Source organism: Lampetra fluviatilis, chromosome 33, assembly GCF_964198595.1.
Source record: "Lampetra fluviatilis chromosome 33, kcLamFluv1.1, whole genome shotgun sequence".
NCBI classification, from domain to species: domain Eukaryota; kingdom Metazoa; phylum Chordata; class Hyperoartia; order Petromyzontiformes; family Petromyzontidae; genus Lampetra; species Lampetra fluviatilis.
Window position 1 is genome coordinate 4158669 of NC_136307.1, and position 13921 is coordinate 4172589.

At 55.3% G+C, this 13921-nt stretch overlaps 1 protein-coding gene across 1 annotated transcript in view; it reads left to right on the forward strand.

The window, feature by feature from the left end:
- Positions 1-13921, forward strand: part of LOC144943875 (SPARC-related modular calcium-binding protein 2-like) — a 79477-nt gene that overhangs the window by 2664 nt on the left and 62892 nt on the right. The window contains 11 exon segments of the mRNA XM_078871712.1: positions 1812-1998; positions 2298-2404; positions 3629-3728; positions 4217-4267; positions 5618-5668; positions 6432-6465; positions 7569-7612; positions 8499-8582; positions 9461-9604; positions 9607-9742; positions 10536-10720. Of these exon segments, the coding sequence (XP_078727838.1) occupies positions 1812-1998; positions 2298-2404; positions 3629-3728; positions 4217-4267; positions 5618-5668; positions 6432-6465; positions 7569-7612; positions 8499-8582; positions 9461-9604; positions 9607-9742; positions 10536-10720 (1123 nt within the window).

The following is a 13921-nucleotide window of genomic DNA, read 5'->3' on the forward strand; positions in this document are numbered from 1 at the left end:
ACTACACGGGGGATATTTGTGTTTGATGATGACCAGGCTAATGATGATGATGGTCGTGATGATGATGATGATGACCATGCTAATGATGATGGTCGTGGTTGTGATGATGATGATGACCATGCTAATGATGGTAGTCGTGGTTGTGATGATGTTGATGACCATGCTAATGATGATGATGATGGTCGTGGTTGTGATTCACTTGCTCGCGTGCCTGGCCGCAGGTCACCGCGAGATATTTTGTTTACGAACCAGCGAATGATCGGTGAATTTGTGCTCTCAAATTACTTCCAGTCTCGTCCAGCATCGTCGTATGAATGGGGAACCAAACGAGCAAATGGACGAATGAGTCCGTGAATGGACGAATTGTGTCTTTACTGCCAGTTGATGTCTGCTTGGGAGCAGATTTGCTCAATAGCAATGCCGAGAGCTTCAGTGAGTGAATGAATGAATGCGTTACTCAATGAAATCACGAATGGCAGAAAGCGTAGCGCCTCGCCGTGTGCCCCCCCCCCTCCAGCATTTAAATGCCGATGGACGAGCATACGACCGTGTCACAGACGCGGATGAACGAAACTCGAATGAATGAGTTCACTAGATAATTCATTAATGAACGGTGTCTAAGTCCTTGTCCGCCCCCCACCCCAATTCGCGCCCCCCCCCCCCCCCCCCCCCCACTGTCCGAAAATATAATAAGCGGAGTGGCCCCACGCACGAGTGAACGAATGCACGCGTGAATGGAACGAAACATGACGAGTGAATGAATCCATTAACTCACGTTCCCCGTGTCATCAAAGCGAAGCGGGCGCGACTCAAGCATGGATGAACGAAACAATGTATTAATTAATTACTTGCCAGAGACGGGGTGTGAAAAAACGAGTGAATGACTGAAGGAAAACGGAATACATTTCTCAATGAACGAATGACCGTGAAGAAAAACAGAAGGCGGAATGACTGTCTCGGATACGATTTGACGAAAACATGAACGCGTTCATTGAATTAATGAACGAATTATTTTGTGAAGGAATTAATCCAAATGAGCGTATGACTCTCCCCTCCCCCCCCCCCGTGTAGATGTTGATTGGGTAGCAGAATGCAGAGAGGGAGTGTTTCAGGCTCGAATGAACGAATGAATGAACGAATGAACGACTCTACCCCCGTGTGTAGATGTTGATTGGGGAGCAGAAATCGGAGCGGGAGTGTCTCCGGCTCGAGTGAATGAACGAATGAATGAACGACTCTACCCCCCCGTGTGTAGATGTTGATTGGGGAGCAGAATGCAGAGAGGGGGTGTCTCAGGCTCGAGTGAATGAACGAACGAATGAATGAACGACTCTACCCCCAGTGTGTAGATGTTGATTGGGGAGCAGAAGTCGGAGCGGGAGTGTCTCCGGCTCGAGTGAATGAATAAATGAACGAATGAACGAATGAACGACTCTACCCCCGTGTGTAGATATTGAATGGGGAGCAGAAGTCGGAGCGGGAGTGTCTCCGGCTCGAGTGAATGAACGAATGAATGAACGAATGAACGAATTAATGAACGAACGAACGAACGACTGAACGAATGAATGAACGAATGAACGACTCTACCCCCGTGTGTAGATGTTGATTAAGGAGCAGAAATCGGAGTGGGAGTGTCTCCGGCTCGAGTGAATGAACGAATGAATGAACGAATGAACGTCTCTACCCCCCCGTGTGTAGATGTTGATTGGGGAGCAGAATGCAGAGAGGGGGTGTCTCAGGCTCGAGTGAATGAACGAACGAATGAATGAATGAACAAACGAACGAATGAACGACTCTACCCCCTTGTGTAGATGTTGATTGGGGAGCAGAAGTCGGAGCGGGAGTGTCTGCGGCTCGAGTGCCCGTCCCAGGCCGCGGGCGTCACGCGCCGCCCGCTCTGCGCGTCCGACGGGCGAACCTTCGCCTCGCACTGCGACTTGCGGCGCGCGCGGTGCAAGGACCCCCTCCTCGGCGTGGCGCACCGGGGCCGGTGCAAGGGTGCGTACGCACGTGTGTGAGTGTGTGGGGAGCGGTAATTCCCGCTCGCGGCCAACACCGGTGACAATTATCTGAACCGGTCCTTAGCCTTTTCTAGGTCGACTCGGCCTCAAATGAGTACCTGGTGCGGTGTGTAAACATCTCCACTGGGGAGACAAAGGCGACTTGGGCGTGATGATGGCCACCCACCCCCTCGTGCGCCGTGCCGGCCTCCGTAGGTGCGACTCGCGAACAGCCCTTGCCCCGAGAGTCTGTTGAAGGCTACACGGGGGGCCTTTGTCTTTGGTGGGTGTGTGTAGAGATGTCGCGGTGCCAGGCCGAGCGCTCGCACGCGCAGAAGCAGGCGCGGCGTGAGACCCGCGCCGTCTTCATCCCGGAGTGCAACGCGGACGGGAGCTACTCGCAGGCACGAGGCATCATCATCAGCATCATCATCAGCAGCAGCATCATCATCATCAGCATCATCATCATAACTATCATCATCGTGAGCATAAATATCAGCATCATCATCACCATCATCATCATCAGCATACATATCCGTATCATCATCAGCAGTAGCAACAACATCATTATCAGCAGCATCATCAGCAGCATCATCATCATCAGCATCATCATCATAACCATCATCATCGTGAGCATAAATATCAGCATCATCACCATCATCATCATTAGCATAAATATCTGTATCATCATCAGCAGTAGCAACAACATCATTATCAGCAGCATCAGCAGCAGCATCACCATCATCAGCATCATCACCATTAGCGTCATCATCATAACCATCAATATTAGTATCATCGGCAACAGCAACATCTACAGCATCATCAGCAGCAGCAGCATTAGCATCATCATCAGCAGCATCATTATCAGCATCCTCATCATCATCAGCACCATCAATATCAGCATCAGTATCAACAGCATCAGCAGCATCAGCAGCATCATCATCGTCATCAGTCATAGCAGCCACATTAGCATCGTCACCATCAGCAGCAACGTCGGCGTCATCGTCATCGCAAACACCATCATCATCAGTTTAACACGTAGGCTTTCGCGACCAATATTATTCATAATCAACGTTTTTGGGTTTAGATCGCGTTATTTATAAATGTGTCGTAACCCTCTACCACCCGACACGGCCAATCAGTAAAAAAGTGTCACGTTGACAAAAGACAAATAGTTCACTGCTTTAGCCCACCGGTGTGTTGAAGCGTGAAACCACAACATTTACAATTTGAGTAGCACGACGTTTCGCTGGTAATTGCATCCAGCATCATCGGGCAATTCGCCAGAATGGTGAGGCTCTCCTCTGTCTCCCGTTCTTATATATCATCATCATCATCACGGCCGTCATCATGCACAACATCATCACAAAGCCACGCACGTGGAATGGATGGAAAATGGTGGCTTTGGGTACCCCCCCTCCCCCCCAGGCAGGGCTGTCCCTAGAGGCCCGGAGCAGCTCACCCCAAACCGGAATGATTATGATCACGTACGACGCCGCGACGTGGAAGGGCGCCCCCCCCAAAGCGCGGGGCCCCGGGCGTTCACCCCGATTCGCCGTGCCCTAGGGACGGCTCTGCCAGCAGGACCCTTCACGCTGACCTTGCAACCCCCCCCCCCTCCCCCACAGGTTCAGTGTCACAACCTGACTCGCTACTGCTGGTGCGTGACCCCCCAGGGGCGCCCCATCAGCGGATCCTCCGTGGAGGCCAGCACCCCGCAGTGCACGGGTGAGAGCGTGGGGGAGCAAGGGGGGGGGCACAGTGGGAATGGGGGGTATGGTGGGCATGAGGGGCACGGTGGGAATGGGGTGAATGGGGACAACAGAGGGTATGGAGGGCACGGGGACACGATGGTTCATGAGGAGCTTGAGAGCACGATGGGCACGGTGGCACGGTGGACATGGGGGCATAAGGGGCACGGAAGCATGCGGGTCACGTGGGCACGGCGGGCATGGGAGGCACACGATGAGCGGGTAGCGGGGGCGTAGGGTGCCATCGAGGGGTCTGGAGTCACGGGTGCACGCGAGCATTGAGATATGGGGACATAGCCGCCCGGGGTGGTATAGGGGTACAGAGGAATGGGGGTGTCGGGGTAGGGGGCCGTGGGGATGCTGAGTGGGGTGTGGGTTCATATGGGGCACGGAGGTACGAAGTCACGGGGCTCCCTGGGGGACACGGGGGCTCAAGGGGATCGCGACCGTGCTCTGTGCCCGCAGGAGGACCCCCGCAGCGGATCCGGACCAACACTCACGGCAAGGCCAATGACAGTGAGCTCCATCATCAGCATCAGCAGCAGCATCATCATCATTATCAGCAGGATAATCATCATCAGCAGCAGCAGCAGGATAATCATCAGCAGCAGCAGCATCATCAGCAGCAGCATCATCATCATTATCAGCAGGATAATCATCATCAGCAGCAGCAGCAGCATCATCAGCAGCAGGATAATCATCAGCAGCAGGATAATCATCATCATCAACAGCAGCATAATCATCATCATCAGCAGCATCATCATCAGCAGCAGCAGCATCATCATCATCAGCAGCAGAGCACTACAGAATCTCGAGACTCTCTTGACAGGAGGGTCCTGACAAGTTTTCGCAGTCGGGGCGCGACGATTGTTTGTTACGTAGATACCATTAGAGGCATTTAGCGGGGCTTTTTTTTTCTAATTTGGTTAAAAAAAATTGGACCCGTGACGTCCCGCTGCTCTTGCGAACGATGCCACGGAATTGTTCGCGTCTGCTGTGAGTGAAGCGGATGGCACGTACTTAGTAGTCGGATTGTTTGCAGTTATAACTTAACCGCAGTATTAAACAGGGCGGCCGCTTGGATGCGAACCGTGAACCTCTGCAACAAAGCGGGAAACGCGCTACCGCTGGGCCATGTGACCTCGAATCACTACATTCACCACCACCACCATCATCTCGATTATCGTCTTCTCATTGGGCCGTGAGCTGGTTATAAAATATCTCTCCATTGTGTGTGTGTACGTATTATGTTGTTGATGATGATGATGGTGCTGACAATGGTGCTAATGATGGTGCTGACGATGATGCTGATGGTGGTGTTGACGATGGTGCTAATGATGGTGATAATGGTGGTGATGATGGTTCTGATGATGATGGTGCTGATGGTGCTGATGATGATGGTACTAATAATGATGGTGATGATGATGGTGCTAATGATGGTGGTGATGATGGTGCTGATGATGATGGTGGTGGTGATGATGATGGTGCTGATGATGATGGTGATGATGATGGTGCTGACGATGATGGTGCTAATAATGATGGTGATGATGATGGTGCTAATGATGGTGATGATGATGGTGCTGATGATGATGGTGGTAATAATGATGGTGATGATGATGGTGCTGACGATGATGGTGCTAATAATGATGGTGATGATGATGGTGCTAATGATGGTGATGATGTTGGTGCTGATGATGATGGTGGTGATGATGGTGCTGATGATGATGGTGCTAATAATGGTGGTGGTCATGATGGTGCTAATAATGGTGGTGGTGATGGAGATGATGATGGTGCTGATGATGATGGTGCTAATTAATGGTGGTGGTGATGGTGATGATGATGGTGCTGATGGTGGCTGTCACGCAGAATCAATTTTGGATCCACTCGTCCATGCGCCTCGGCTGTTGGAGTCTGGAGGTAAAGCGCTCGGGGTGCCCGATTCAGAATGGCGCCTCAACTCCTCACACGAACGATTCCCCAGTCTGCGTAGGACACACGTGGAGAGCTTTGTGTGTGTGTGTGTACACGTGTGTGTGTGTACACGTGTGTGTGTGTACACGTGTGTGTGTGTGTGTACACGTGTGTGTGTGTACACGTGTGTGTACACGTGTGTGTGTGTGTACACGTGTGTGTGTGTGTGTACACGTGTGTGTGTGTACACGTGTGTGTGTGTACACGTGTGTGTGTGTGTGTACACGTGTGTGTGTGTACACGTGTGTGTGTGTACACGTGTGTGTGGAAGCGGTAGTGTAGCGGTTAGCGCACTGCACTGCAAACCTGGCGACCCGAGTTCGATTCCTGCTCACGGCCAACATCGGTGACGATTATCTGAACCGGTCCTGGGCCTCCCCACTGGGGAGACAAAGGCGGTTGGGCGTCGTGCTGGCCACCCACCCCCTCGTACACCGTTCTGGCCTTCATAGGTGCTTCTCGCTAACAGCACTTGCCCCAACAGTCTGTTCAGGCTATACGGGGGATCTTTGTCTATGCAATGAGCAGTGAAGTGGATAGAGTGCTGCTCTAACAAGTCGCAAACATCCCTTGCCTCACAGGCTGAAAATACTATACCGGGTATCTTTAGTCTTAGTTAAGTATTGTGTGCGTGTGTGTCTTTGTTAAGTAGTGCGTGTGTGTGTCTGTGTTAAGTAGTGTGTGTGTGTGTCTTGTGTGTCTCTGGCAGGTGTGTGGCAAGACGGTGATGGTGACATCACCAGGTAGGTCCATCATCATCATCTTCTGTCAGTATTCTTCATTATGACCCGCCAATTTGCTCATGAATGATCACCGAGATTCGCGGTTCGGTTCGAGCGGCCGCCCTGGAGAATACTGCGCGTGTGTTAACCGTTAAACACAGCTTTTCAGTGGACCCATTACGACCCTGTGATGTCATGCGAAAAAGGGTGCAAATTTTAAGAAAAAAATATTCACAAATTTACATGATAAAAACAAACATTAACTTTGCCCCACGCTCAACTGTAGGCTCATACTGCATCTCGTGTGCACGCAAAAAGACTTAACAGACTGTAGGGTCAAGTGCTGTTAGCGAGCACCTATAAAGGCCGGCACGGCACACGAAGGGGTGGGTGGCCAACACCACGCCCGGCCGCCTTTGTCTCCCTAGTGGCGATGGTCATACATTACACCAGGTACTCGACCTAGGGGAGGCCCGAGACCGATTCAGATAATCGTCACCGTTGTTGGCCACTGAGCCGGAATCGAACCCGGGTCGCCAGGTTCGTAGCGCTAACTGCCACACCACCGCTCCCCACGTGTGCACGCGCACACACGTGTCACAGCACGCACGCGTGGTCACGTTCGCGCGCGCACGCACACACACGTGGTCAGTACGTCTTGAAAGAGGCGGGGGAGGGATTGGTAATGACTGTCATGTTGGGTGCGGGCTGTTCCTTGGTCCGCGAGAGGGTTATGCCACGGTCTGCTGCAGGTGCGTTTCACTGGGTTCCGTGCCCCAGATTCGCGATAGTTGAGGGAGCGGGAGGCGTAGTGGTTAGCGCACCACCGCACTACGAACCCGGCGATCCCGGTTCGATTCCCACTCGTAGCGACACATTGGTGGCGAACATCTAAACTGCTCCTGGGCTTCCCCTATGTCTACTCGGCCTCAAATAGTTACGTGTTGCCGTGTTTAAAAAAAAACAACATCATCAATGGCGAGACAAAGTCGGTCGGGCGTGGTGCTGTGTCAACCACCCCCTCGTGTGCCGCGTCGGCCTTCATAGGTGCTACTCGCAAACAGCACTTGCCCCAACGGTCTCTTGAAGGCTACACGGGTGACCTTTGTGCTTTGTGCGCCCAGGTATCCGGGCCGCGCTGGAGCTGCGGAGGAGAGGAACAGGACAGGTACCACGCGAATACCCCCACCACCCCCACCACGTGCCACATCTCTCCCTGCTGTGCTATAGGCGTCAGCACAATGCGAAGCCCTTGTCCGCGTACGACAACGACCCGCGGAAGCAGATGTAGCCGAGCAACTTCTGAGGCCCCCTGATAATTACACTGGTCAACACACTTTTTCTGGCATAAGGTATTCCAACGGTTTTAGGTAATTTATCACATCAGGTTTTTGAGATATCAAATATTGCATTTTCAAAAAAAACTGCGGAAGAAAAATATTAAATAAATGTGTATATCTACATAAAATGATATTATAAACACACTATCCTAAAAATACAGCACCATATTTTAACACTAAAGCAGTCACTGACTCGCAACAACTTGCAATCATAAGTGACAGAGTTAATTTCGGGTAAAATCAATGAAAATGGGGTATGCCGATAGCATAAAAATGAGATGTGATAGAGCAAATCTGAGATCAGATTTGGAATCGGCACCCTGAAATTAGTCTAAAACAGCTGCAAAAGTCTAGACCAGAAATGTTGTTTTTGTTGACCAGTGTTATGGACTCTGGTCCGCACAGCATTGAGCAGCGATCTCGCCGCTCGCCCTGCCATGTTTTGTCACATGACTCAGCCCCCCCCCCTTCCACTATACCTGCCCCCCCCCCACTATACCCTCCCACCCCCCCACTCCCTTCTCCCCCCTCCGCTACAGCGACGCCGACACTGCTGCCACCAAACATTTGACATTTGAACCACGAGCCGTGCGACTGTTTGAAACGATTCAGCGTTCAATTTGTAGCGGCGTTCTTCTTGACACTGCTGCCCCCCACCACCACCACCACCACCACCGTGCCCCCCCCCCCAACCCCTCAACCCCCCCAAATCAGGTTCAGAGATTCGGGAGCCCACGCTGCTGAAGAGCAACATTGGGAAGAGATCGGGCCGCGTGGGAGTGACAGTGAAGAGCACCGGTAAGTGAAAGCTTTCCAGTCGGTTCCGTGTGACCAGGTAGGAACTCAAGAGAGTGGGATGAAGGCCGGGGGAGGGGGAGGGGTGGTGGAGGGGGAGAAGGTGGGTGGGGGGGGAGGTCAGAAAAAAAATTCTAAAGCAAAAAATTAAAAGTCGAGCGAATAATGTAAACATAAACATGGGCAAGAACGACTGTTTCACACGAGACATACCAACATGTTTATTTCAAGACATGAATCGAACATTGAAGAATACTTTCACTTTCTGCGCAGCGCTCGCGGACGCGGTCAGATTCTGTTCAGAGCGATCATAGCACCATCATAATTGACGTATTATTTAAGGTATGTGCGTGTGTGTGGGTACGTGTGCGTGTGTGTGGGTACGTGTGTGTGTGGGTACGTGTGTGTGTGGGTGCGTGTGTGTGTGGGTACGTGTGTGTGTGGGTACGTGTGTGTGGGTGCGTGCGTGTGTGGGTACGTGTGTGTGTGGGTACGTGTGTGTGGGTGCGTGTGTGTGTGGGTACGTGTGTGTGTGGGTACGTGTGTGTGTGTGGGTGCGTGTGTGTGTGGGTACGTATGTGTGTGGGTGCGTGAGCTAACAGCACTTACTCCTACAGTCTGTTAAGGCTATACGGGGGATCTTTGTCTTCGTGGCTCGGTGTATGTATAGATGTGTGTATTTGACGTGTAGGTGTTTTGTGTGTGTTGCGTGTCTGTTCATATTAATATTTATTTGCCTTATTGTACGCGTTCATGCGTGTCACACAACACACACACATCAACACACACACACACACATCAACACACACACACACATTAACACACACACACATCAACACACACATCAACACACACACACACATCAACACACACCGCCACAGACTCTGTTCTCAGTCACCCCCATCATCATCCACATCATCCTCATCAGCCACAGGATCATCATCATCAGCAGCAGCAGCAGGCTCATCAGCAGGGCGCCTCCTGCGAGCTGGAGCGAAAGACGGCCCTGGATCTGGCACAGAAACGTCCCGGGAAGATTCATTCGTCCCCGAGTGTGGCGATGGTGGGCAGCTGTTCCTACCCGTGCAGTGCTACCTCTCCACGGGCTACTGCTGGTGCGTGTTCGTGGACTCGGGGAGACCCATCCCGGGCAGCTCCAAGCGGTGAGTAGACCACGCCGCTCCTCACCCGCTCCTCACCGCTGCTCATCGCCCGTCAATCTCCGTCACTCTCCACAATCATCACTCAGCACAATTATCACTCACCAACCATTACTCACCACCCATTACTCACCACCCATTACTCACCACCCATCTCTCACCGCCCATCACTCACCACAACCATCACTCACCACAACCATAACACACAACCATTACTCACCACAACCATCACTCACCACAACCATCACTCACCAACCATTACTCACCACAACCATCACTCACTCAACACAACCATCACTCACCACAACCATCACTCACCACAACCATCATTCACCACAACCATCACTCACCACAACCATCACTCAACACAACCATCACTCAACACAACCATCACTCAACACAACCATCACTCACCACAACCATCACTCACCACAACCATCACTCACCACAACCATCACTCACCACAACCATCACTCACTCAAGTGCTGTTAGCGAGTTGCAGCACCGATGAAACCCGGCACGGCACACGGGGGGTTTGGGGGCCAGCACCACGCCCGGCCGCCTTTGTCTCCCCAGTGGTGATGTTCACACACCGCACCAGCTACTCATTTGAGGCTGAGTCGACCTAGGGGAAGCCCGGGACCGGTTCAGATAATCGTCACCGGCGTTGGCCGCCGGCGGGACCCGAACTCGGTTTAGCCGGATTCGTAGCGCGGCAGTAGCGCTAACCGCCGCGCCACCGCTCCCCACTCGCACAGCGCGCTAACCGCTGCGCCACCGCTCCTTTTCCTCTCAGGGATGAGCCCCCGATCTGCGACGACAACGCGCGCGTGCGCAACGAGGCCACGGACCCTTTCCGGGAGCGACCCATGCAGGGTGAGGACCCCTCCCACTCTACCCCCCCCTACCCCCCTCTTCATCCCCCTGAACCCCCGAATCCGGCTGTCGGTGGCAGCGTGAATGAGGTACAGAGAGGGGGATGTGGAGGGGGGGGGTGTGGAGAGGGGGGTGTGGATGGGGGGGATGTGGCGGGGGGGTGTGGAGGGGGGGGGTGTGGAGGGGGGGGTGTGGAGGGGGGGGTGTGGATGGGAGGTTCCACACTGGGGGGGGGGGGAGCGGAGGAGAAAGGGCGACGGTCAAGTGGAGGGCAGGAGGGGGCAGGGAGGGAGCGAGCGAGCGAGTGAGCGAGTGCTGGAACGGAGGGCACGGGGGAGGGGAGAGAAAGGAGAGCCGTGTGGTCGTGCCAACACGGCGGAGGCTTTGGGCTGTCGGGAATGTTTCGTCTCTCCCTTACAACGCTCTCGCTCGCTCTCTCTCTCCCTCGCTCTCACCCTCTCCACTCACCTCTCTTCGTCTAATCGTTCTCCCCTTGCGCCTCTCTCTTCCCCCCTCCGTCTCAGTGGCGCGGCGTGGTGGGCGTGGGCCAACCCCCCGCCCCCACCCCACCGCCCTCGTAGCCCGGGTCCCAGGCGCAGCAGTTACACCGCCTGCACACTCGATAGCTGCTGCACTGCACTCTCTCTCTCTCATTCCCTCGTCACCAACTCTGCCCCCCGTCCTCCTGCCACCCCTCTGAATCTCTCTGCTCCTCTCAATCGATCATTCAACTCTGGATCTCCACAGCACTGGATCTCCTGAGCACTGTTTCGTGCAAAAGATGCAATCCATCGCATCTCGCTCTGTCCTACCCTCTCCTCTCTTAATCTCCCACCCCCCCCCCCCATTTTTATCCAACCCCCCCCTCACCCCCCTCACCACCCAAACCTCACCCCCCTCACCACCCCTCACCACCCTCCTCACCACCCCCCCTCTCACCACCCGCCTCACTACCCCCCCTCACCACCCCCCCACCACCCTCCCCTCACCACCCCCCCCTCACCACCCGCCTCACCACGCCCCTCCTCACCACCACCCCTCACCAATCCCCCTCACCACCTCCCTCCTCACCACCCCCCCTCACCACCCTCCTCACCACCCCCCCTCACCACCCGCCTCACCACGCCCCTCCTCACCACCACCCCTCACCAATCCCCCTCACCACCCCCCTCCTCACCACCCCCCCCACCACCCTCCCCTCACCACCCCCCCTCACCACCCGCCTCACCACGCCCCTCCTCACCACCACCCCTCCTCACCACCCCCCTCACCACCCCTCCTCACCACCCCTCCTCACCACCCCCCTCCTCACCACCACCCCCCTCCCCACCCTCTCCTCACCACCCCCCCTCACCACGCCCCTCACCACCCCCCCTCACCACGCCCCTCACCACCCCCCCTCACCACCCCCCCTCACCACCCCCCTCCTCACCACCCCCCCTCACCACCCCCCTCCTCACCACCCCCCCTCTCACCACCCCCTCCTCACCACCCCCCCTCACCACCCCTCCTCACCACCCCCCTCCTCACCACCCCCCCCCTCACCACCCCCTCCTCACCACGCCCCTCACCACCCTCCTCACCACCCCCCCTCACCACCCGCCTCACCACGCCCCTCCTCACCACCACCCCTCACCAATCCCCCTCACCACCCCCCTCCTCACCACCCCCCCTCACCACCCCTCCTCACCACCCCCCCTCACCACCCGCCTCACCACGCCCCTCCTCACCACCACCCCTCCTCACCACCCCCCTCACCACCCCTCCTCACCACCCCTCCTCACCACCCCCCTCCTCACCACCACCCCCCTCCCCACCCTCTCCTCACCACCCCCCCCTCACCACGCCCCTCACCACCCCCCCTCACCACGCCCCTCACCACCCCCCCTCACACCCCCCCTCACCACCCCCCTCCTCACCACCCCCCCTCACCACCCCCCCTCCTCACCACCCCCCCTCTCACCACCCCCTCCTCACCACCCCCCCTCACCACCCCTCCTCACCACCCCCCTCCTCACCACCCCCCCCCCTCACCACCCCCTCCTCACCACGCCCCTCACCACCCTCCTCACCACCCCCCCTCACCACCCGCCTCACCACGCCCCTCCTCACCACCACCCCCCCTCACCACCCCCCTCCTCACCACCCCCCCCTCACCACCCCCGACCCTCGCCCTCTGTGGCTGTGTGGGCGATGTGAGTGCGATGTGAGTGAGCGTCGCATTCCTTGGCACAAACCCTGGGGTCTGCAATGACACTGCAACTGACGGAGCTTAATTACACACGCACACAAACACACACACATATACACACACACATATACACACAAATACCCACACACATATACACACACACATATACACACATATACACACACAAATACACACAAATACACACACACACATAGACACACACGCATACATACCAACACACACGCACACAAACACACACACATATACACACACACATATATACACACAAATACCCACACACACGCATACAAACACGCACACAGACAAAGATCGCCCGTATAGCCTTGACCGACTGTTGGGGCAAGTGCTGTGGGCGAGCAGCAGCACCTGTGAAGGCGTGAACGGCACACGAAGGGGGGGTTTGGGTGGTCGGCACCACGCACGCCCGGCCGCCTTTGTCTCCCCAGTGGCGATGTTTACACACCGCGCCAGGTACTCATTTGAGGCTGAGTCGACCTAGGAGATGCCCAGGACCGGTTCAGATCATCGTCACCGGTGTTGGCCCTGAGCGGGAACTGAACTTGGGTCGTCTAACCGCTCCACTACCGCTCCCCACAACAACAACAACAAACACACGATCACACAAAGACAAACAGACTTCACTATAGACACGTATACACCACCACCACCACCACACGCTCGCTCGGAGCGCACGTGAGCACATCACCATCGCCTCCTCGTCTCAACGTCATCGTCAACATCACCAACAAAGATCCCCCGTGTAGCCTTAACAGACTGTAGGGGCAAGTGCTGTTAGCGAGCACCTATGAAGGCCGGAACGGTACACGAGGGGGTGGGTGTGGCCAGCACCACGCCCGACCGCCTTTGTCTCCCTAGCGACGATGTTTACACACCGCACCAGGTACTCATTTGAGGCTGAGTCGACCTAGGGGAAGGCCCAGGACCGGTTCAGATAATCGTCACTGGTGTTTGCCGTGCAGCGCGCTAACCGCTACACTACTCCCCACATCACCATCGCCTCCTCACCATCACCACCATCACCATCGCCACCATCACATGCGGGTGGGCACCATCACCTGTCAGCCCACAGTGGC